A 24,112-nucleotide genomic window follows, 5' to 3' on the forward strand; every position below is an offset into this window, starting at 1 on the left:
AGAACCCCCCTGGGCAGTTTGGGGGGGGGGGCTCTGACCTCAGGACACGGGTCAGTGGAGCCCCACCTGGCCCTCCCACTACCCTCAGCACCGTCCCCCTGCCCCCGTGGCCCACTCTCAGCAGCCACGATGCTCTAACCTGGTAGCTGATTTGGTTTCTCCAAATTTAAATTAAACGACACCATATATTTATATCTAAAGTTACAAGACTTCCCCAATGTTGGCCACTTGTCACCGTCCACTCCGCCCACCACGGGCACAGTCTAGACAGACCTGGAAAATACTGGTCACAGCACCCACTCCCCTCTCCGGGGCTCACAGGCCTCTGCCCAGACCCCCAGCCCCAGCCCCCCGACCCCATCCCATAAGCAGCCCCAGGAGCTCACGCGGAAAGGACCAGTGCTGCAGAGCCCAGTATAAAGGATTTATTTAAACTCAACAATTCACATAAACCTTCCTTTAATTCCATTTTTACAGTAAATAAAATTGTATTATTTTGCTCCTTCCCATGCATGATCACTGTGCATTAATCTACAACTCATTTTAATTGTGAAAAAATAAAGTGTTTCCCCTTTTGTAATTATCCTGGGAACATCTGGTATAGCATCAGTGAGAAAGGACAGATTTGCTCATTCCTGGACTGGTTATTTGGTTAAAACCTAAAATGTCAAGTCAAAAGAATCAGTCACCCAATGAAAATAAATATTGCGTTATGAAAGGTGGAAAGTTCTGCAGCATCCCTTTATAAGATGCCATTTCAAATGGCCATGTGCTCGGTGGCAGGGCCGCGGCTTCCGGGATTTGGCACGGAGCTGCTGCCCAGGTGCACTCCAGAACACCATCCACGTGGGGCCGGCCCGATGGCAGCCACCCTCCACCACCCAAGGGGCACAGCTCCCCTACGCCATCCGTGATGGGGACAGGCACACTTGACGCCAGGTGCCTGTGTCAGCCCCTTGGCCTCCCAAAGCAAACCAGAAACAAAGGACCGGGAAAGGGTGGAGGCGCGGCCAGGCTGAGCTTTATTGTGGGTCGATCTGAAGGTACACGGTGCAGCCCAGCCAGCACGGCCACACAGGCCACAGCATGGCCCCGCGGCCCGCGCAGAGAGAGAGAGATGCCAACACGCAGCCACCGCAGCCTCAGAACCGGGAGCCCGCCGGGTGTGAGGACCCATGTCCCAGGACTCGCGGTCAAGGGCATCTCCATGCAGGTCCAACAGGCGGCGTCAGTCCAGCTCAATGGGGCTGCTGTCGTCCTGACTGTCCTCGCCCTCCTGCTCCGAGGAGCCCATGAGGCTGCTCAGAAGGTTTCCTGGAAGCAAACGCACGGCCTGTCAGGGCCACAGCAGCTCCTCGCCATTGGATCCACACCCCAGAAACCCCACCTTCCCACGGTGCCCCGTGCTGGGGGTCCTAGGACACCTGCACCTGTGGCTCAGGAGCCCCCAGGAAGAATCTCTCCAACAGAAGGGCCCCTGGGGCACAGAGAAACGCTTAGGATGTTGGCTGCACGACTTGACAACGGGGAAGAGGCCCTAAATGCCCACCAAGGGGGACATAGCACAGCCGCCCAGGAGAAGCCTGAAGAGGCATCGATAAGACGGTCACGGGAGACCCTAGATAAACCACACGCATGGCAACAAGTTACGCAGAAACCAGTATGATGCGTCCAAGTCCCAAAGGCTACAGGTAAAAATGCAACTGCCGCCACCCGTGGGGTTGTCCCGCTGACACTTTTCTTACCTAATCTTTATCCAGAGAACAACTATTTTGTCAATACAGAATCAAAGTTTACAAAGTCTCCTTAAACCAAACCACAAGCGAAACAAGAGCAAACGGAAAGACCAACAGCGTCTCTGGACACAGCTGGACGTGAGGCATAAAATCTCCCCTGATCTGCAACCTAATTCAGGCCCAGTAAACACACCAACAGCATCTGGGGGAACTGGAAAGGCCGATTCTGAAGTTCTGACAGAAAATAAACGAGCACGAAAAGTCATGACACTTGTGACGAGGAGTGATGTCGGGGATGAAGCCCAACAGATGTTAGCACAGCAAACTGACACTTCAAACTGAGATACAGACACACTAACACGGCCGCCATGCTGGAGGGACACCACCCTGCAGGGGGCCAACGTGGTGGCTTCAGCACAGGACGGGGTCACTCAGAGGAGGGGTGGTGGGGAGCGCTCATCAGCTGGGGAGAGCGAGTGGGAAGTGGGTCCCCACCGCCACCCTCCACTAAGCAAACTCCAGACGATACACTTGACAAGTAAAAAGTCAAACCTGAAAATAATCTGAGAGACAGGAAGACCTTTCCATGGAGTGCAATTTAGCAACAGCCATCAAATCGACAAACAGCTGCCTGACCCCACAGAGACCCACGAGGTGGGGTGCCTTCTGGATTCGGATATGCGGGGTAACCAGGCTCTGTGGGACAAGCCCCCACCTAGGCCTGCTGCCGTGTCACCTGGAGCAGCTCCAGCTAAACTAATGCAGTCAATGCGCACGACATGGTAGCGTTTGTGTAGAATGAGCCATCTGTGTATTTGCAAAGCTATCTGCAGAAGGAGCTAAGGAAACCTGACTACTATCTGGACCTGTGAGAAGACCTGTGGGAGAGCAAAACAGGGCCAAGGTGCAAGCTTGTGAAGTCTAAACTCGGTGCAAGATGACTTACCTATTCAAAAATAAAATTTCAAAGAGTAAGGATTATAAAAACCACTGGTCCTGCCCTGGCAGAGGGGAGAAAAGCAGATGGCCCATGTGGCACTGGAGACCTGAGGCTGCCCTAGAGGGGGCAGGGCATGGGGGAGGTGGCCTGGCCTTGCAAGGCAGGGTCAGAAATCTAGCCTCCGCCACCCACCAAGACTAAATTGAGTAGACCTATAATGAGTAAGGAGATTGAATTAGTAATCAAAAATCTCCCAACAAAGAAAAGCCCTGGACCTGATGGCTTCACTGATGAATTCTACCAAACATTTAAAGAACTAACATCAATCCTTCTCAAACTTTTCCAAAAAACTGAAGTGGAGAGAACAATTCCTAACTCATTCTATGAGGCCAGCATAACCCTGATACCAAAGCCAGACAAAGACACTGCAAGAAAAGAAAACTACAGACCAATATCCCTTATGAACATGGATGCAAAAATCCTCAACAAAATACTAGCAAAATGAATTCAGCAGCATATTTAATGATTATACTCCATGACCAAGTGGGATTTATTCCTGGAATGCAAGGATGGTTCAACACATGAACTCAATCAATGTAATACCCCACATTGACAGAATGAAGGGAAAAAAACCCACATCTTTTCGATTGATGCAGAAAAAGCATTTGACAAAATTCAACACTCTTTCATAAAAACACTCAAAATAGGAATAGAAGGAAACTACTTCCACATGATAAAGGCCCCATATGAAAAACCCACAGCAAACATCACACTCAACGGTGAAAGACTGAAAGCTTTTCCTCTAAGCTCAGGAACAAGACAAGGATGCCCACTTTCACCACTTCTGTTCAACATAGTACTAGGAGTTCTAGCCATAGCAGTTAGGCAAGAAAAAGAAATAAAAGGCGTCCCAATTAGAAAGAAAAAAGTAAAATTATCTCTGTTTGTAGATATGATCTTATATGTAGAAAATGCTCAAGAATCCACAAAAAACCTGTTAGAACTAATAAACGAATTCAGCAAAGTAGCAGGATACAAAGTCACACAAAAATCAGTTGCATTTCTATACACAAATAATGAACAATCTGAAAATGAAATTACAAAAACAATTCCATTTCAATAACATCAAAAACAATAAAATACTTAGGAATTAACTTAACCAAGGAAGAGAAAGACTTATACAACGAACACTACAAAACGTTGCTTAAAGAAATTAAAGATGACATAAATAAATGGAAGCACAGCCTGTGTTCATGGATTGGAAGAATTAATATTGTTAAAATGTCAATATCAGCCAAAGCGATCTAAAAATTCAATGCACTCTCTATCAAAATCCCAGACATTTTTTGCAGAAATAGAAAAACCAATCCTAAAATTCATATGGAATCCAAGGGAGCCAAATAGCCAAACAATCTTGAAAAATAACAAAACTGAGGCACTCACACTTCCTGATATCAAAACTTACTACAAAGCCATGGTAATCAAAACAGTGTGGTATTGGCATAGAGAGAGGCCAATGGCATAGAACAGAGAGCCCAGAAATAAGCCCTCACATACATGGTCAAATGGTTTTTGTTTTTTGACAAGGGTGCCAAGACCGTTCCTTGTGGAAAGGCCAGTCTTTTCATCAAATAGTGCTGGGAAAACTGGATATCTGCAGGCAAAAGAATGAAGTTGGACCCTCACCTAACACCACATACAAAAATTAATTCAAAATGGATCAATGACCTAAAAGGAAGACCTAAAAAGATAAAACTCTTAGAAGAAAATATAGGACAAAAGCTTCAAGACATTGGATTTGGCAACGATTTCTTGGATATGACACCAAAGGCACAAGCAACCAGAAAAAATAGACAAGTTGGACTTCATGAAAATTATGTGCATCAGAAGACACTACCTGCAGAGTAAAAAGGCAATGGGGGTAGGGAGGCATGACTAGGTAGAGCATAAAGGACTTTTAGGACAGTGAAACTACTCTATGATTCTATAATGGTGGATACACGTCATTACATGTTTGGCAAAACCCATAGAACGCAGAACACCAAGAGTGAATTCGAAGGTAAACTATGGACTTTGGGTGATTATGATGTGTCAGTGTAGATTCATTGATAATAAATGCACCACTCTGATGAGGGATGTTGATAATGGGGAAGACTGTGCATGTGGGGACAGGGGATATTTGGGAAATCTCTGTACCTTCCTCAATTGTGCTGGGAACCTAAAACTGCTTAAAATAAATGAAGTCTTAAAAAAAAAAGGCAACCCACAGAATAGGAGAAAATATTTGCAAATCATATATCATAACATTACACAGAACTCCTGAAACAAACCACCTGTCTGTACAAAAATAGGCAAATGACTTGAATAGACATATAGACATACACATGGCCAATATGCATAGGAAAAGCTGCTCACCATCACTCACTAATCATCAGGGAAATGCAAATCAAAACCACAATGAGATACCACCTCGCACCCAGTAGGATGGCTACTATCAAAATAACAGAAAATAACAAGTGTTAGTGAGAATGTGGAGAAACTAGAACCCATGTTCTAGTGCACTGTTCATGTGCACTGTTGGTGGGAATGTAAAATGGTGCAGCCGCTATAGAAAACAGTATGGAGGTTCCTCAAAAAATTAAACATAGAACCACCATATGACCCAGCAACTCCACTCCTGGGTGTATGCCCAAAAGAACTGAAGCAGGGTCTTGAAGAGATATTTGCACACCCATGTTCACAGCAGCATTATTCACAATAGCTAAAACAGAAGCAACCCATGTGTCCACCGACGGATGAATGGATAAGCAAAATGTGGTCTATACATACAAGGGAATACTGTATTATTCAGCCTTGAAGAGGAAGGAGATTCTGACACATGCTACAACATGGAAGAACCTTGAGGACATTGGGCTAGGCTAAATAAGCCAGTCACAGAAGGACAAATACTATATGATTCCACTTTCATGAGGTCCCTGGAGTCATCAAATTCAGAGAGACAGCAAGCAGGACGGTGGGTGCCAGGGGCTGGGGGGCGAGTGTTTAATGGGGACAGAGTTTCAGTTTTGCAAGATGCAAAACGTACTGGAGAAGGACGGTGGGGATGGGTGCACTACAGTGTGAATGTACTTAATGCCACTGAACTGTACACTGAAAATGGTTAAGGTGGTCAATTTCACGTTATGTGTATTTTACCACAATTAAAAAAAACAACAAAAGGCCTCGATTCTGTGGCCAACAAAGAGGGAGCCCTGGGGACAATTATTTTTTGGGGAGCAAGAGGCCCTATTAGCTCTGTTTTGGGAACATGGTGGGAAAAGGACCTAGAGGCAGAGCAGAGAGCAGAGCCCTGGCAGGAGACCGCCACAACCATGCGATGGCATTATGGCAGAGCCCCCAGGGTGGAGGCCCGGGCAGGCGACCAAGCCAGGCCTGAGTCCAGGCCGCTGCCCGCTCTGCTCCCTCCCCTCGCGCGGCCTGCCAACAGAAGCTGCGGTGAAGGACCCTTCGCTCCCGGCCTTACCTAGCAAGCCTCCGTAGGAAGACGTCTGCTTGGGTGGCACGCCAAAGAAGAGCTGTCCTATCCTGTCGAGGTACTGCAAGAGGCACAGGCACGGGTCACTGGGGAGACGTAATGTGCTGGACGTGCGCGCAACCCTGCAGCGAGTGCCCGCAACCCTGCAGCGAGTGCCCGCTCGCAGTCCTTCCACCCACTCTCAACTCAAGGCCCCATCTTATCTGTGAGGGCGGCACGTGGACCCGAGGGTTTCTCTCCACCTCCCTCTCCAGCTGCTGCCCGGAGTCCACAAGCTTCCACCTACCCGGCAAGCCCCTCACCTCGTTGTACATTGGGTCCCGCCGGAGGGACGGCTGGTACTGCTCACACAACACTGTGAACACTGTCAGTTTGCCTCTGAAACAAGGGAAGATGAGCACGACTCTGTTACTAACCCAAAATCAAGGAGAGTAAAAGGAAAACCACACACCTGTACACACACACCTATACACACATACACACTCACCTATACAAACATACCTACACTCATACCTATACACACATACATACACACTCACACACCTATACACATACATATCTATACACTCACCTATACATACATACCTACACACACCTATACACACATACTTGCACACCTATACACATACATACCTACACACACTCACCTACACATACCTACACTCACACCTATATACTCATACACACACCTACACACTCATACATACCTACACACACTCACCTATACATACATACCTACATTCACACCTATACACATACATACCTACATGCACAACTATACACATATACACACTATACCCACACACACACACCCCTACACATGTACATACCCCCCCACACACCTATACGCACATACCTACACACACATTCACCTATATATACATACCTACTCACACCTATATACATATACACACACACCTATATACACCCACATACACTCACATCTATACACATCCATACCCTTATATACTGGCACACCTATACACACACACCTATACACATACATACCTTCATACACTCACACACCTATACACACACACCTTCATACACTTGCACATCTATACACACACACACCTATACACACATACATACACATACACTAACACCTATTCACACACAGATACACACATACCCCTAGACACACAAACCTACACACACATACATACTCACACACACACACTGCATACATAAAACTCACCCATCTACGGCCAACAACAGAAACCAGATGAAATTAAGTAGGGGCTGCACAAATGGAGGGCCGTTCTCAATTGACGGGTGCTTCTGTGTGTAGGTTGTGAACACCACCGACGCACTGCTTTTATTTTTTAAACAGAGAAACCTGGAAATAAGGATATCCTAGTAAGTGGGAATCCTGAAGAAGGAAGAAACAGGGTTTCTATAAACATTTATGTGAACATTGAACACAGAATGCCACTGCAGGCACAGAGAGCCTCAGTGGTTACAGCCACCACGTGTGCGGGCCTGTGACATCCTCTCCCAGGCTGTGTGCCATGTGGCACCCATGGCCGGAACAACAGCTCCAATTACTGAAGGCCCGCTGAGCCAGGTTCTGTGCTCACACAGGCTGCCCCCGGTGAGCACAGCAACTCTGCATTCTCACAATTTGCAGGTGAAGAGAATTAAGCTTGGGAGGGTGACGCATCCAAGGTCAACAGGGCTCTGAGGGGTGAACTAAAACCTCCATTTTCTCTGCACCCATTAGGCATCTGCCTGCGTGAGCAGTCACCCCAGGTGCCCCGGACACCATGCTGGGCATGGGGACAGGCTCTGGTCTCTGCCCACGGGGGACATCTCCACAGCTGGACTCCACTGAGGTGCCGGCCCTCGATAATACTTTCTTTTTAAGGCATAAAGAGGGATCCACGAGAAGGGGTTTAGTGATCTCACACGCAGTGCCAAGTTCAGTCCAGAGAACGTATCTAAACAATATGCCACAAAGCCAGGGTCATTCAGTTCTGTATTTTAAAAAATGTTTCATTTTTAAAGTCAACGTCAGCAACAAATAGTACGCTCAGAAGCTCCGAGGTGCTATAAAGTACAGCAAGTCGTTGTGACCCAGCCCCCTTCAAATTCACAGAACACTCCGACCCAACGCCCGGCTACCAGATCAAAGTGTCTCTGTGGGAGGAAATAAACCTCTCCCCGTGACACATCTCCATCAGGAAGGGAGGATGGGCCCAAGTCGGGAACAAGCAGAAAGGGAGGCGCTTGGGCGGGCGGCCCTGCCTGATGTGGGCGCTCACTGCACAGCCCACTCAACCGTTGGACGTTTCAACATCTCAAGATGACTGCTGGAGAGAAAACGGGATGAGGAGGCCAAACGGGAGCAGAGGGACAAGACAGGATCCAGTGGGAATGAACGCTGGCTGTGAGAGGCGCTATCCACGTAGTGAAGCGTTCAGATGCACAAACCTCTGGAGAGAACAGCATAGCCTCTGATAGCCTGCTCACCCCACATCCCCAGATACCAGGTGAAACTTACTAAAGACGTGTGTCCTACAAAAGAAAGGTTGTCTGACACTGAAGAACCCCCAAAACATAAAAGAGTTAATAGGGAAAAACAGAAAATCGATGGTAACAGAAGAATGTTAATTTAAAACATTAAAACTCACTTCTTTTACTGCTCAATTGAAATCTTACAAGTGCCTGAGAATTCCGCTGGCTTAAGAGAGTTGAGAGGGACAATGTCTGTTGTCCCCAAGAGGTCTGCAGCAGGGGTTGCAAGGGCAACACTCGAGTGCGACCCTAAGTGACTCAGTGATTACCCTCCCACGTGTCTCGGTCAGGTGATGAGGTGACCAGCTCAGAGGCTGCCTCTGGAACCCCACAGCCACTGAAGCAAAGAGGCAACAGGTGCACACAGGTACCTACTGTAGGACAGCCTGGGCCACAAACATGTCCACCTCGCTGCGGAATCCCCTCGAGGTGGAATATTCCACCAGCATGTTGGCACAGCCTTCACCGTCAGTGGAGTGCAGGAAGTGATATCGAGATTCACAATAATTTTGTTCTATGAAGGCAAAAAGAGAAACCCGTCAACACAGACGTATCACAAACATGACGTATCAGGGGGCCTGAAAGACACCACTGCACACTCCCCACGCACCCGCTCTCGTTCTGCACAGCACTCCCCCTGCTCACACCGAGTGCAGCAGTGTAGACAGCGCACCGTCCTGCACACGGCAGCTCCACCAACATCTCACCAGCCACCTCCAATCCAAAGTCAAATACAAATGGCCAGACAGGGCAGGTCATTCAGCTCAGCTGAGTCATGCCAGCTGCCCCGCGTTCCCACATCAACATTTATATCAGCCGAACCGTGAGAAATGGCCAACAGGGACAGACTCTTTTGACCTACACGGATAGCAATTTCATACAGACATGATGAAACGAAATGCAAAATCCTGACACCAAGTCCACTGACCCCGACACACAAGCACCTTGAATCCCAGAGGAGCAGCCAGGACCGGGTCGAGGCCCGCCTTTCTCCCACAGGCCCGTAAGTCCGCCAAGAGCCCGCAGCCCCGCTCCCAGCCCATCCGCTCCCGCTCTTTCTTCTGCAGCACTTTCCACCCTCGAACAGACTCTACACTTGAGTTAATCGCCATGGTTACCGTCTGCCCCCCTCCACAAAGAGCTGAGTCCCATGAGGCCAGGTCTCATCGAGGCCGGCATGGAGCAGGCACCAGAGAGAAGCTCCTCTGGATGCAGGGCTGCTCATCCCACTGGGAACAGGACCAAAGTGCCTGTGAGAACCAATGGGTCCTGTATGCGGCGGGATGGTGGCGAGCGGCCTGTCTCTCCCGTCACCACCACCCTGGACTTGCACCTCTGATTTGTGCCCAGTAGAGGCTGGACTGTCCCCACTCAGGGCGGGGTCACCTGCGAGCTGGTCAGGAGGGTGGACTCTCCAGCCCTGAACTGGACCTGCATCCTAACAGCTCACTCGTGTGCACAGTCAAGTCTCAGTGGCCCTTTCTCAGTCCACGTGTCCCGTGGCCACACCTTTCATCAAGGCGCCAAGTTGCAGTGCTCACAGAGCGAGAGGGGAGGAGGATGTGAGCCCACTAGGGAACACGTGTCCTCTGACGCTGAGCTGTTTGAGCATCTCTGTTGTCAACTGGCTGATGGTCCCGACCTGCCCATTGCCAGTGGGCGTCAGGCTGTGAACTGGGCCTCCCATGCCACTCTGCCCCCCGCTCACCACTCACAATGCCTCTGCTCTTCTCCCACGTGCTGCCCCCTACACCAGCTCCTCCCATAGTGATTTCACCCCCGACACAGGACACTTGGCAATGTCTAAAGACGATTTTTGCTGCCACAGCCGTAGGTGCCCTTGGCATCTAGCTGGAGCCCAGGGACACTGCTCAGCACCCTGCAGTGCACAGGACACCCAGAGAGTTGGCAGCGCCAAGGCAGAGACCTGGTTCCAGGCCGAACCACCACCAGTTCCTGCTCAGACACCCCAGCTCCTCCAGGTCACCTGCCCACAGCCCGGCCGTCTCCCACAACAGACCGATCACCCCCTGCCCTGCTCACAGGCCACCCTGGCTCCCACTCATCCTTCCAGGGTAAGGTGCCGTGCCACCCGCCCCAGCCCGGCCCCGTGTGCCTGCTCTCTCCCATCTGCTACTGAGAACATAAGTTCCACCCAGGGAAGGCAGCCCCGCCTGCCCTCCAGGGCTCTGCATGAGCGTGGCACCGCCCCCACCACCTAAAAGGCGCTCCTAGCCTGGCATTAGCTCTTGGCACCCGGCTACTGCCTTCAGGAAACTCAGAATGATACGGAGTCAGCGTTCCTTTCTGCAGTCGTGTTTCGTTTGTCTCCCTTCTCTCCCTCCAACCCACAAAAATAACCTTTTGGTTTTAGAGCATCCACATGAGAAGAAAAATGAGGCAGGTAACTAAGCCCAGAAGTTCACGCCGGCATAGGGCCCCCTCGGAGCCCTGGAATGGAACCTCAAACACCGCATGTGGCGAGGAATGTGAATGGGGGCAAGTCGTGAACCCCAACCAACAAGGCGCAGGCAGTGGCCCCAGGACGCCCAGCAGAGAGCAGTTCTGGCCTCATACACCTGCCTGGAGGGGAGCCCCATCACTGCCTTTCTCAGGCTGGGCTCCCGCAGACACCCCCAAGCACGGCCCCTCCACACGAACTGGACACCCACACAGAACACTGCACATCTCTCCTGACAGTCTGTGCTTGAAGAAGAACATTCAACTGTCTCTATCCTGAATATTTAACACTGTAACAATAAATACACATCCTGAACCACCGAGGCCGAACCATCATGGTTCGCACATTCTGCTTCACAGACGCAGGGTCCCCATGGGCCCCACAAACATGGGCCGGGCAGGAGGGGTGTGGAATCAATGGTTGCTGGTTCCCACCTGCACATGCAGGCCCGACTCCTCTGGAAGACTTTCCCCACTGCCCTGTCGGGCCAGCCAGCAGATGGCCACGTGGGCTGCAGAACGGCACTTACCAGGCGTCCCGCACTGAATAAGACGGACTAATTCTGAGGGCAAGAGGGCGTGCCGGGGGAGACAGACAACAGCCGGGAAATAAATGGGCGCTGTGAGCGAGTAGCAGGAAACCTACGCTAATGAGGATGGCCCGGACGGGCCATGGGTGACATCAGGTGAGTTCTCAGGGATGAGGAGGAACCGGCTAGAAGCGCTGGGAGGAGGCTGAGTTTGGAAGAACGAGGCGCCCATGGGGAATGTGTGGCCAGAGGGAGGAGGGAGCCCGCTGGCTGTTGTGCCCGAAGGCGCCAGCTGCTCTTTCTCAGTAACGTTTCTTTTCTGGGTTAGAGTTGGGGGAGTGACTCAGCCACATCCTCTAAGAAGAGCTTCCTTAACTTTCTGGACTTCGAATTCTCTCAGGTCTGACCCATTATTCTCATTAATGTCCCTCTGGGGTGAGGGCAGGGCTGTGCCAACACCCAGAGGGACAGAGGAGCCTCACACCCCGCCTGCCACAGCAGGCGGGAGATGGCGAGTGGAGCGTCACCTGCCCCGAGAGAAGAAGGGACAGGCGAGGAGTGTGCTGCTGGACGAGGACCTGTGCATCAGCCCCACGGAGAGCAGAGGGAGGAGCACGCCCTGGGGTGGCTGGCTTGTGGAGCAGACAGACATTTACCCCATCCCCTGCCCCGAGTCAGAATGGCCGTTCCAGGAGGGCTGGCTGTTGTGGGTGCTATTCACAGGCTCATCTGCACTCACGTCCAGAGGAGAGGTGCCTTCAGCCCAGACCCTCTGAACTCTGACAGCTTCAAGCCTCGAGGCCCCGCCCTCTGCGCCGCAACGAGTCCCTGACCAGCATCGCCCTCTCTCCACTGGGCCCACCAGGTGACGTCCAGTGAGATGGGCGCACACACTTATATCTGCAACCAGGGCACGTGGAGGACCCAGCGAAAGCAGCTTTCTAAACCCCACCATCAGCCATCTTTCTAGTCACTCAACCAGCAGCTCCTCAGTGCCCTTCCCTGTGCCCAAGCAGCAGGCTCGGGGCTCGGGACATGCTCCCCACCCTCACGGCCTGACCAGTCCCCACAAATGCTCATTAGAAGATGTGACAAACGCTAAAAAGAAAAAACAGCGCCTGGCGCCGTAAGAGTGCTGGTCTGGAGGGACGTCTCAGGAAGGAGGACCCGTGGTGGGAGGAGCGAGGCCGCTGCCATGAGGACTCACAAGCCCCTGAGAGAGAAGGGGGCAGCCAAGGAAGGGTCACATGTGAAGGGCCAGCCCAGCGCGGCCGCCCTGTCCTCCCCGCTGCCTCGGCGCTTCTCCTTTGAGCGAGGTGACTCCACCGAGAGGAGATCCGCTATCAAGGCACAGACATTCACATTTAGCAAGACAGAAAAAACCCAGCCCGCGTTATCTCCGAGAGCAGGATCTCCCCTCCTCATCAGCTGTGGCAGATGATTCCAACCAATTAAAATGGAAAAGCAAATAAAAGCCAAAGGAAGCAGAGAGAGGGACACCTGCTCCCTGGACCAGCTCGCTCCCAGCCCTCTGGGAAGGCCCTCGGGCCGCCCACTCCCACACTTCCGAGAGCCGCTCTGCGCATGGGCTCACCAGGGCCTACCTTTCCACAGGGTGAGGGCCAGCAGCTGGTGGAGCCGGGGGTGGCCCAGTTTCCCGGATCCTCCACTGGACCACTTCAGGGCTCTAGACACAAAGGCCACTCGCTCCGGAGAATTTGGATCCATCAAACTAAACAGTTTAGCCAGATTTTCTAAAAACAACACAAACACAGACTCTTACCCAAAGGAATACACCACTTCTTCGTACAGTGCATCTTACAAAAATTCATTGGAAACAACAATTATTTCACTGCAGTAGAAAGCTGAGAAGCAACCTGCGTGTTGGTGGTGTCCCAGCGTACCCCCATGGGTCCTGGTGCTGTTGGGGGCCACCCCCAATTGACCTCCCCGCAGCAGTACCAGCAGCCACTGCTCCTTTCTGGCCTCACGGCTTAGCCCGCACTGGGGAGCTGGGCGGAGGGTGGGCTGCGGTGGGGAAGTGAAGCACCAGGCTGGCAAAGACCAGGAGCAGGACCCCTTCTTCATCTTCCCAGCTGGCAGCTCACAAGATGGGCTCCCCAACTGCATGCTCGCCAGAAAGGACAGGCCAGCAAGCCAGGTCTCTGAGACAAAATGACGCCCCACCTTGCCCACTGGCTGGCTGGGAGGCCATTGTCCATCAGAGCAGTGGACAGTATAGGTGGCTCCCGTGTGTGTGTGTGTGTGGCTACGTGAGAGCAGCCATGAGACCGTCTCGAGTGCACAGTAAGAAAGCCTCACCCAAGAGCTCATCGGCCACCTCGACGTCTGCCTTCTCCAGCGACTCTAAGACCAGCATGGACAAGTCTGCAGCACTGTTTTGCTACAAAACATGGAAACGAACAAGAATCCCACAGTTAGAAACAAAGCTCTGGCCGTTTTCAGAATGCACGGCAAAGCGAGGCAACTGCTCTGGGTTCCAGGTAGAAACCTGTGACAGAACAAAGCTGAGAAAACTCTTCTGAGCAGCGGAGTCACTTAGCAACACAGCCCGGATAGCTGACTCCCAGCCTGGGGTACACCCACAGAGAGCCGGGGGCCCTGCATCTGTGCCCCTGGACCCAAGGACACTCACCCAGCTGCAGGCAGAGCGGCCAGCACCAAGGACAGCCTGAGGTCATCCACCAGGTCTCTCCCTGGACATTCCCACCCCAACCCTCAGGCCCCAAGCAAAGAAGACCACGGGAGAAGCCCGCTGCTCACCTGGCCGTGGCTGAAGAACAGTAGCGCTCCTGAGCACATGAGCTCCCGGGCCTCTGCGTGCTTGTTCTGTGACATGTACCTGCAACGGAGACAGAGGGGAGCAGAGCGCCAGTCAGGGGCAGCTACCCACAACGCTTCACGCAGATGCCCCCAGAGTCTAACACACCCCTGAGTTCTGTCCGCCAAGCCACACAGGGACGGTTTCGGAGAGCAGATGCAAAGATAAGGCATCTGCATGAATGTGCGAGCATTATGAAGCTGGCGATCCCAGACACACACACACCTCCCACCAAGAACGGAAACAAGGCTGTTTTCTCTCCTGAGGTCTGCCGCCGCACCGAGTGGTCAAGGCACCCTGCCCCTGGGGTCTGTCCAGGCTCCACACTGGGGTGTCCCACAGCCCAGCTCCCCCTGGCCTGCATGAATCCCCATTGTCGGTGATCTGGGCCTCAGGGGACCAGCAGACCTGTGCCCCCTGCAGCATAACTATCTGATAACAGTGCGGGTGGGGGACCCTGCCTGGGCCCAGAAAGGCCTGGAGCCTGAGCAGCGCCTCCCTGCAGCCACTCCAGGGTCTTCAGCAGAAGGGAGGACTTCCATCTCAGGCACAGGCCTTGCCATGGTGGCAGGTGCTGCATGAAGGGGCGGGTGATGCACCCTCATCCCCTGGAGAACCACAGGTCAGGAGTGAGGCAGGGAACAAGGGACAGTGGGAGCTCAGCACGGAGGCTGACTGGGGGACAGTACCCACAGTAACTGCGTTGACCTCAGTGTCGGCTGCCAGACCACGTGCCCCCAAGCCCCCTCCCTGTGCTCCCCTCTGACTTCCTATGGGAGGCACAGGCCTGGGTGGGCGCCATCACCCTTGGTCGTGCATCACCCTCCCACTTTGAACATGTTTCTCACAAAGTACAGGAGCTGGGAAAAGCTGGTTTCCTGAACTGCAGAGGGACGGAAGCACAGAGCAGCAAGAAGCCTGGCAGGTAACGTGCAGACACAGAACAGAAAGGACGACGGTCCACCTGCAACAAACAATGTTCAGGGAGCAGACCGGGACTGAGCTGTTGCGTGTGGCACAGAGCCCCTGCCCGAGACAGAGAGTGTGAAATAGCAGAAAACGGCTTCCCAAAGCGAGGCACAGCCTCCAGTGGCAGCCGGCACAGCTGGCGCCAGAACATTTAACTCACCGGCTGTGTATTTATCTCAGTGATTATCAGAAAAGAAACATAACCAGTCAACCAAAACTGTGCCTCCAGCCCAAACAAATCCAGTTCAGGAGAGAAAGGAAGTAAGCCGTGGACGGGCACTCTCAGGACACGGCAAGCGCCGGTGCTGGCACAGGGGGCTCAAGGCCGAGCTTCCCCGGAGCACACCAGGGCCACAGTCAGGGGGGAATGCGAACGGCTGGCTGTTCCATTAACCACAGAAAAGGTCTTTTCTTCAAAGAGGCTCCGCAACCAGACACCCCCAGGAGAACACAGCCCCACTCCAGCCAGCACGCAGGGATCCAGCTGGCCCGGACACATGCCCCCATCTGGCTGTACAGAGGTGCGACTGGGAGGAAAAACCTGCATCCCAAGAAAGAAAACCACTGTCAGCCCGCAGGTCACCAGCACAGTCTGTGGTTTCTGCAACAGCGCCGCTGGGGCGGAGTCCTTTTCTCTCTCACACACGCGGCCTGCTCCCACAGCAGCCCAGGTCATCCCAGTCTAATCCTACGGGAGCCGCCCTGCACATGACCTGGTCCCAGCACCGCCATGGGGTGTTCTGGAAAAACAAGTATTCAGAGGTGCACAGCCTCATGCTGCCACCTGCACACACACAGAACTGTCGGCATTTTTCCTAAGTGACAACCACGCCAGCTTGTCTTGGCTTATTCATGACACGACAGAGTTGTAGACTCTTCTATGTGAGGTATAACAATAGAAAACCTCTTAGAAAACCAGATGAAAGAAAAAAAAGTCCCTGAAAAGCAGATAAAATTCTTGGGATAACGGAGCCTGCTTTCAGGAGGCAGTGATCGTGGCCCGTCTCAGGGCACGGAAGCCCACACAGGGGAGGGGGGTGGTGACCCGTCTACTGAGCACACACGCCACCAGGATTCCCACCAGTCATTCCCCACCCAGTCAAAGTCGCTGCTGCAGATCAAGGAAAGCTGGGGCGGGGGGGGGGGGCGGGGGGAGACAGTGAACGGCCACTATGAAAAATGAACGTGCTTCTTCCTGCAGAACTTCGCAAGTGGGAAGGGATCTGTTGAAGGGACTGACCAGGGGTGAGGTGCCCTCCAAGGCCTCAGGGGCTGGGAGCAGCCGGAACAAGACCCCTCCAGCACAGCGCCACCCACGCAGCCCCTCGCCTCTGCAGCTGCGCGTCCACACCTGCGCACCGTCGAAGTTGGCCTCTGCGTCCCCGATGGAAGGACGTTCCAGGCTGGCATGTGCCGGTGCTATCTGCCCACCAACTGATATGGCAGCAGCACATCTTTAGCCACACAGGATCACGTCTGTGCAATTATTCTAGTTTATTTTGTTCTTATTTTTTAAAAAAAGAGAGCAGAACATAGAAATGGAAGCAGTAATATCAGTGATAAAAACTGCAGATGTCAAATTAAGAAGACAGAGGTGTCAAAAGTCTCCGCTAACTGAAGCCCTGATGCAGCGGGGCTCAGGCGAGCTCAGCAACCCCGCCTCAGGGTCGCCCCTAGAACCCGGCTGAGCTGACAAGGCACAGCTGCCCATGTCCTAGCCACCCCTTCAGGAAAAGTCCACCCTCCGCATGGGGTTGCAGAGAACACGCGTTTTAAATTTTCCTTCTAAAAACTTCTTCATTCGACTTAAGAGGCAAAAGAAGGTTACAGGCCACAATCAACAATCAACACGAGTCTCAGGAGGGCCCTGTCAGTAGGAAGCCCCGATTTCAGTTAACTCACAGCGGGCCTGGGCCAGCTGCGGAGACCCCTTGAGGCGACAATGGCAGCACGGGGCCACCATGCCAAGCAGTCATGCCAGCCTCGGGGTTTATTTAACCGAGTACCAATAAACCAACAGGACGGGAAAACAGACTCCCTCCTCGTCCTGGCGGAGAGAGACCTGAAGAGACAAGGTGACCGCCCACTGCCAGCAGCACCACTGACGAGACAGAGCCAAACACAGACGCCCTGCCTCCAGCCCAACCAGCTGGACCGGCGACTACTGCCCACTCCTGTGGAACAGCCCCCCCCCCAAGTCCAATCTGTTGGATTGTCCAACTCCTTCTCCTAACCTCCTTAAACTGCTGTGGGATATAATGTAAGGGAATTAAAATAGTATAACTTGGTAAATGTATCCAACACGTGAATGGATAAATGAACTGGTCCATCCACACAACGAAAGACCCCTCAGCAATGAATGAACTGCTAACATACACATGGATGAATCTCCAAATGACCACGCCAGATGACTTCAGATAGAAAAACAGGACCTACTCTGTTATTCCACGTCTATAACATTCCAGATAAAAAAAAACAATCTATCATGACAGAGAGATCAGCGGTTGCCTGGGGGCAAGGGGTGAGAGATTGATTATAAAGGCAGATGAGAAAATTTGGGGGGGGGGGTGATGGATATTTTCGTCTTGCTTGGCAATACTGTCACAGGCCTGTACATATGTCAAAACTCACCAAGTTGTACATTTTATATAAATACTTAAATATAGATATATATATTTGTAAAAAGACATTAAAAAAAGACTAAAATTCAATGAATTTGACTTCTCCAGGAGTTAACCATTGTAGAGGGCTCTAACCCAGGGCTGGCATCATGGGTCTCAACACGGTCTGTACCCTGGAGGGACAGGGACAACTCCGGGCTATTTCTGTTAGGCCTCCAGGATGGCCACAACTGCCACCGCTGACCTGGTCCACTGCATCCCCCATGAGGCTGACGGCAGATTGCTAACTTCTCATCTCTCCTGGAGAACTGTAGGAGTAGCCCAAATGACACACGAGGAAGCCAAGGCTCAGAGAGGAGCAACAAGGTGTCCCGGGTCACAGGTCATGGAGCAGAAGTGGACTGTGAGCCCAGGTCAAGGCTGGGCTGGTGGAGAGCCTGATGTTCATCACCACCCCACAACGTCACCATGAAATGCATCCCGGGTGGAGGGACTTACCACTTTAAAGCTAATCGACATTCACGTTCCTCATGTAGCAGCCACTGCAGAACTGGCTCAAAACAAGGAGCACCGTGTTTATTTCTGGGATGATCCAGTTTTGCTGATTAATCACTGGGGCAAATATTTATATATATACAAATCCCCAAGAACAGCAAGCACTGGGGCAGACCTTGAGCAGACAAAAGCTTCCCGTCACAGATTTCTGACTGGCTGAGCCGCCTGGCGGGAGGCTCAGTGTCACAGAGTGTAATGCCCACACACATCTTCCTCATTCCTTGAAGAACCATCAACTCACTCCTAACTGGTCCTCTGGGCCACAACGTGCCACATTTAACCCAACCAAATTGGTAAACTACAACCAAAGCAGAAAGCACCACTAGAGTTCCCAAGATATTGATTCAACTTGCTATTTGAAGAAAATTTTAAAATCTAGGCCTAAAAGGTATAAATGCCCGACCCACTGCCCTTAAATATCTTACCAAAACATCTGCTGTTCTGCGGCAGTTGAGAAAGAAAACGCACTCTGTAGAACAGATTAAATCCTCTAAAACTATCTTTAATACATACCCAAGTTCTAATGAATCGCCCAATTGTTTTCTGGTTCCAACTATAAAGGATCACAGATGTGTAATTCACAAGAATGTCTCACACGTATAAAAACGATTTATGGCAGGGGCTGTGTGACAGCAGAAATATTGTGACACACTGCAGGCCAAAAAAATTAATGCAAGCTACACAGTTCGTTGAAAATTTATAGGGCCACACTAAAATAAAAACCACTTTATTTAACCCAGTAATATACAACCATCGTTTCAACATGAAATCAATGTTTTAAAAGTTGCAACGAGTTATTTCACGTCCTTTTTTGCACGCAGTGTTTGAAGCCCGCGTGTGTCTACACTCACAGCCCGTCCCACTTGGGACTCACCACGTTCCAGAAGCTCAGAGCCGCACGTGGCCAGCGGCCAGCGCACTGGGCAGCGCAGGTACGACACCATCAGGGTAATAAAAATAGCTGGTTTAGTAACAACACATAGCATGCGGGTGAGCAAGAGCGACCAAACAAGCAGAGAAACGTGTTTAAACCCTCACGACTGAACTCCTTGTGGGAGGAACCGTGAGACTCCGCGTGGGGGTTTCAAAGGCAACGGCGCTAGGGGCTCGACGGTGGGAGAGCCGGGGGAAAGGAGAGCGGGGTAGAGGACTCAGGCCGGGAGGTCAAGGGCAGGGTCCGGGGTTGGGGGTCTGGGGTCTGGACAGGGGTCCAGGATCGAGGGCCCATGGTCTGGGTCCGGAACCGGGGCTCCGGGGTTTGAGTCCAGGGTCTGGGTCCGGGGTCGGGGGTCTGGACAGGGGTCCGGGATCTGGGGTCTGGGGCGGGATCTGCGGTCCGGGGTCTGGGCCGGGGTCCGGAGCCCTCCCCGGGCCGCCGCACGGCCGCGCGCTCCGACCCTCGGCGACAGGCAGCGGCGCGGGCCAATGGGGGGCGGGGGCGGGCGCCGGCGGCGGAGGCCCGGGAAGGCGGCGGTCGGCTACCTGAAGAAGAGGGTCCGGTACATCTGGTGCGCCTCGTAGTAGTCGCCCTTCTCGACGCTGGCGCGCAGCTTGCCCTCCACGCGCTGGACGCCGCCGCGGTTCCGGGCGCCGTTCCGGGCGCTCTCCTGCTCGGCCATCGCAGCCGCCGCCATCGGGCCGGCGCTCCGCGCAGGGCTGACGCTGTCGCAGGCGCGGTCGGCAGCGCCTCTCGGCTTCCGTCCCGGCGGCCGCCCGACGCCCTCTACGGTGGCCGCGAGGAGCCACGGAGCGCTGGGGGCCGGCGGGCGGACGAGCGGCCACGTGACCGCGGGGCGGGGGCTGCGGGGCCACCACGTGACCGCGGGGCGGGGCTGCGGACCGCGGCTACTTGACCTCAGGCGGGTGCGCTGACCTCACAATGGCGAGCGCACGTGAGGGCGGAGCGGATAGGCGCGGCGGAGGAGAAACTGAGGCTCGGGAGTCGCGGCGCTGCCCTACCCCCAGCCCCCCAGTGCCCGGGAGGGTAGTCGCGGGTGAGGCAGCTGGCGTTCCAGCGACCGCCGACACTTGAACCGTCCGGCCGCTCCAGCGGAGTTTCGGGCGGGCCGCCCGGAGGCCTGGGCGCCGCTGCAACCGCCCGCCTCAGCCGTGGCGCGGGCGCGCCCGGTCGTCAGCCCCGCAGACGGAGGCTCTCGGTTCCCAGCTGGTGCCCGCGGTGAGAGCCCGGGGGCTGTTTGAGGAGCAGTCCTGCCCTGAGAGGGGCCCCGAGATGCTCTGGTGACAGGGAGGGGGGGCGACAACGGCACGTTGAGTGTGCCATCGTTGTGTCAGAAACGGAGGGGAAGCACGTGTTTAGGTTTTTCCTCATACACGCGTGTTTGCAGAAGGATAAGAAAGTGGTGACACGGTGATAGGAACGCTCGTCCCGGGGCAGCTGGTCTGGGGTAACCCTGGCTCGGCCTGAACTAACGCACCTCCGCCACGGCCTCAAACCCAGCCCGTCCACCCCGTGCCCCCGCTGAAGCCAGGAGCGCGGGCAGCCTCCTCACAGGGAGGCACGCGGCGTGAGGAACAGCGCCCCCGCGTGTCTGACGCGCACCCCTTGTTCTAAGAAAGGAGAAACGAATGGAAGCTACGCTTCCCCCGACGTTCTCCCTTTGTGGAGCCGCTTTCCCGACGGGTCCCCAGCGGGGCTCGGCGGAACCCCACCTTCTCGCTCCTCCAGAGAACAGCCGGTTACGGGTCATCTGCCTGGACAACCGGTTGCCCCTGAAAATCGACAGACGGGAGGTGGAGGCAGGAGGGAGCCTTCGCGGGCACCGCTCTCTCCGGGGACCTTGGCGCTCGAGTCCTGCCACCTGCCCCGTCCAGCGTTTCCTCAGCGTCACTCCTCCCGCTGTCCCGACCCCCAGTGTCACCTCCTCAGAGGGCTGCCCAGCCCCTTCTCTCGTGGCACGTGGGCCTCCCTCAGCTCCGCCCTTGCTCGCAGTGACCTCCGCGCGGTGCGGCACACACCGGCATCCGGTAAACACGGAGCGAACGAACTCTGCTCCGGCTTGATGGGGAGCCGTGCCAGCGCCCACCCTCAGCAACAGCGGCCCAGGGACAAGCGCTCCTCCGAGGAGACCCATCCCCTCTTCTCCCAAGTTTCTCCTCAAGCAATCTTCTCTGCACTGCAGCCTGTTCTCCACGTAAGGTGGCCATGGCCCAGGGTAAAGCTGGGGGAGCTGTGTGAGGACACGTCTCCATTAAAAAGCCCGTGACATAGAACGTGGCAGAAAGAACAGGCACATCTAGTCGTTCCTCCCCCAGACCTCCACGGGCAGAAACAAAAGCAAATTGAGAAAAGGGAAATATACTGTTTATTGTTCATTTGAAATATCACATGCACTTTTAAAAATTAAAACTCTTTATTTAAACATTTCAACAGCATCTTATTAATTTGGTGGCAGCAAAGGAAGGACTAACAAAGACAAATATTTTGAAAAGCATTTACAAAAATACATTGCACAGAGTCCTATCCTGCATCATTAAAAATAAATTAATATTCAAAATATTTCCACCCAACTCCCAAATTTAGTTTTATATAAGAAATTTTGATTTATATATTTATCCTGTAATATATGAAACATCTGTATACATTTTATCCAACTTAACTGCATAGGCATTAGTTCCAATTCTAAGAGTGAAAAAAATGCTACTTTATGTAGTTTTTGTATATTTGAGGACTGTTGTGCAATATACATAAAACTCTTAAGAAAACCAGTCAGCACCATCATTTTATCTTTTTCTGAAAATACAACATTTATGGTACACAAAAAAAACTGTCTTAACCCAATAAAACTTTAAGGTAAAACATCTGTGACATTTGACGTGCCTTGCAGACACCTCATTTATAAAGTCTGCTCAATGAAGAGTCAATATTAAATATTAATTATAACCAAACGAATCTCTTGGGAAGTGAGTGAGAATGGCCGACAGTCGCAATACAAGGCAAACCCCACCTGCACCGGGAGGAAGCACAGCTATGAGAACAACGATAAGCATAAAATGCAACAGTTTCAGGAATGTGCCGCACCGGACAACCTCCTTTGATAACCATCAGTGGAATAAAAACAAGCCTCTGAAAGATTTAGAGCATGTTAGTGTTCACTTTTCAGCAAAATTCAAAACAAAACCTGAAAACACCCGGAAGGTTGGATTTCTTGGTTCCTATTCACACTGTGGAAGGAAACCTCCGGGTGGCCCAGGGGGCTGAGCCTGGTGGGGCACCTGAGAACTCTACGGACGTGTCTGTTGGGATCCAGACCACCCCCTTCAAATCAGACTCACTTCAGCTACGACAGAATGAATGGATATTAGCACACTGAGTCCTGACTCTGAAAATCCTTCTCAGAAGTAGGAGCAGACTAAGCAGAAAAACCCATTTCTGTTATTTCCCCACCTGGTAATTTAAAACAACTACTGGTGCTGAATAAAGGAGAAATACATCCTAAAGGAAAGGAGTGCTGAGTTCTGAAATTTGGTGACACTTTTTGCCTGAAAGAAATGTGTGCTGGATTGAACAGCTGTAATATATCTGCCCCCAAAAGTCCTTTAAAAGGGCTGCCAAAGGCTAAATATCAAAGCTTCAAGAACACTTCAAACATTTTAACTTCATCTGCTCTGTTCCTGATGTCAAGAAAATAAAAAGAGCTTTACGTTCAAAAACAAATCTCCAAAACAAAGTGAGTAGACTTCCACAGAGATCGCCCACGGCTGACGGATCTCCAGGAACCCAAGTACTCAACATGCAGTGTTTTCTGTGGACAGAACAGCAAGCCGGGCTCAGAGCCTTCCCCGCTTCCATGTCCACGTCCTCCTGCTGGCAGTTGTAACATTTATTTAAGGGGTGATGTGATCCTGTTGTTCTACATGCCTCATTCAGGAAGGATTCCAGTGTTTCAGGCTGTCCCAGTATATACAAAATGTACAAGAACAGTAGTGGCTTGTTTACTCGACAGGCTCTCCGTGGACTCTGAACCGGTAAAGACACGTGTATTCAGGGTGGCCCCAGTTGGAAACAATCCGAAGTTCCACAATTTGGAAAGCTCTTTCAGGTCTTTTCTGAAATTGAGGGGAGGGGGAATCACACTTATTTTATGTTAATACCCCCAGCCCAATCACTTCCCCAACTACTGTATTTGAGAGGAAGTAGCGAAGTTGGAAATTGTTTTTCAATATGAACTAAGTCATCTGTCATAGGACACAAAGCTCAGGTAAACCTGAGAACTCCTTATGAGCCAGAGATGTACCTTCCATTTCAGTACCTGAAGACAGGTTCCTGCAGAGCAAGATAGACACTAAAAAGGTTCATTCGGGAAAAGAAGAGCTGGGGAGCTCAGATGCACTTTTCTTAGAGGCTGACCCTCACACACTCTAGACAGTTTTGTTAATGTCTCCAGGT

General features: G+C 52.4%; 2 protein-coding genes across 9 annotated transcripts in view; both read right to left on the reverse strand.

The window, feature by feature from the left end:
- Positions 1-410: 410 nt before the first annotated feature.
- On the reverse strand, positions 411-20,358 carry GET4 (guided entry of tail-anchored proteins factor 4). Of its 3 annotated transcripts, XM_058569442.1 has the most exons (10): positions 15,409-16,578; positions 14,793-14,918; positions 14,503-14,581; positions 14,041-14,122; positions 13,323-13,472; positions 9,104-9,242; positions 7,410-7,550; positions 6,514-6,589; positions 6,200-6,272; positions 411-1,314 (listed from the first exon to the last, which is right to left on the reverse strand). In XM_058569442.1, exons 1-10 carry the CDS (start codon positions 15,678-15,680, stop codon positions 1,229-1,231), a joined length of 1,224 nt encoding a protein of 407 aa, XP_058425425.1. In that variant the 5' UTR covers positions 15,681-16,578; the 3' UTR covers positions 411-1,228. The 3 variants fall into 3 exon arrangements, with proteins under 3 accessions (XP_058425425.1, XP_058425426.1, XP_058425427.1); XM_058569443.1 differs by lacking the exons at positions 14,793-14,918; positions 15,409-16,578 and adding an exon at positions 20,188-20,358; XM_058569444.1 differs by lacking the exons at positions 14,793-14,918; positions 15,409-16,578 and adding an exon at positions 19,580-19,995.
- Positions 20,359-22,010: 1,652 nt separating this feature from the next.
- SUN1 (Sad1 and UNC84 domain containing 1) overlaps positions 22,011-24,112 on the reverse strand; it is a 60,481-nt gene continuing 58,379 nt past the window's right edge. For all 6 annotated transcript variants that reach the window (XM_058569456.1, XM_058569455.1, XM_058569451.1 and 3 more), the window contains one exon: positions 22,011-23,772. In XM_058569456.1, the coding sequence (XP_058425439.1) occupies positions 23,659-23,772 (114 nt within the window). In that variant the 3' untranslated portion in view covers positions 22,011-23,658. The remainder of the gene's footprint in view (positions 23,773-24,112) is intronic.

Source organism: Diceros bicornis, chromosome 26, assembly GCF_020826845.1.
Source record: "Diceros bicornis minor isolate mBicDic1 chromosome 26, mDicBic1.mat.cur, whole genome shotgun sequence".
In the NCBI taxonomy this organism is placed as follows: domain Eukaryota; kingdom Metazoa; phylum Chordata; class Mammalia; order Perissodactyla; family Rhinocerotidae; genus Diceros; species Diceros bicornis.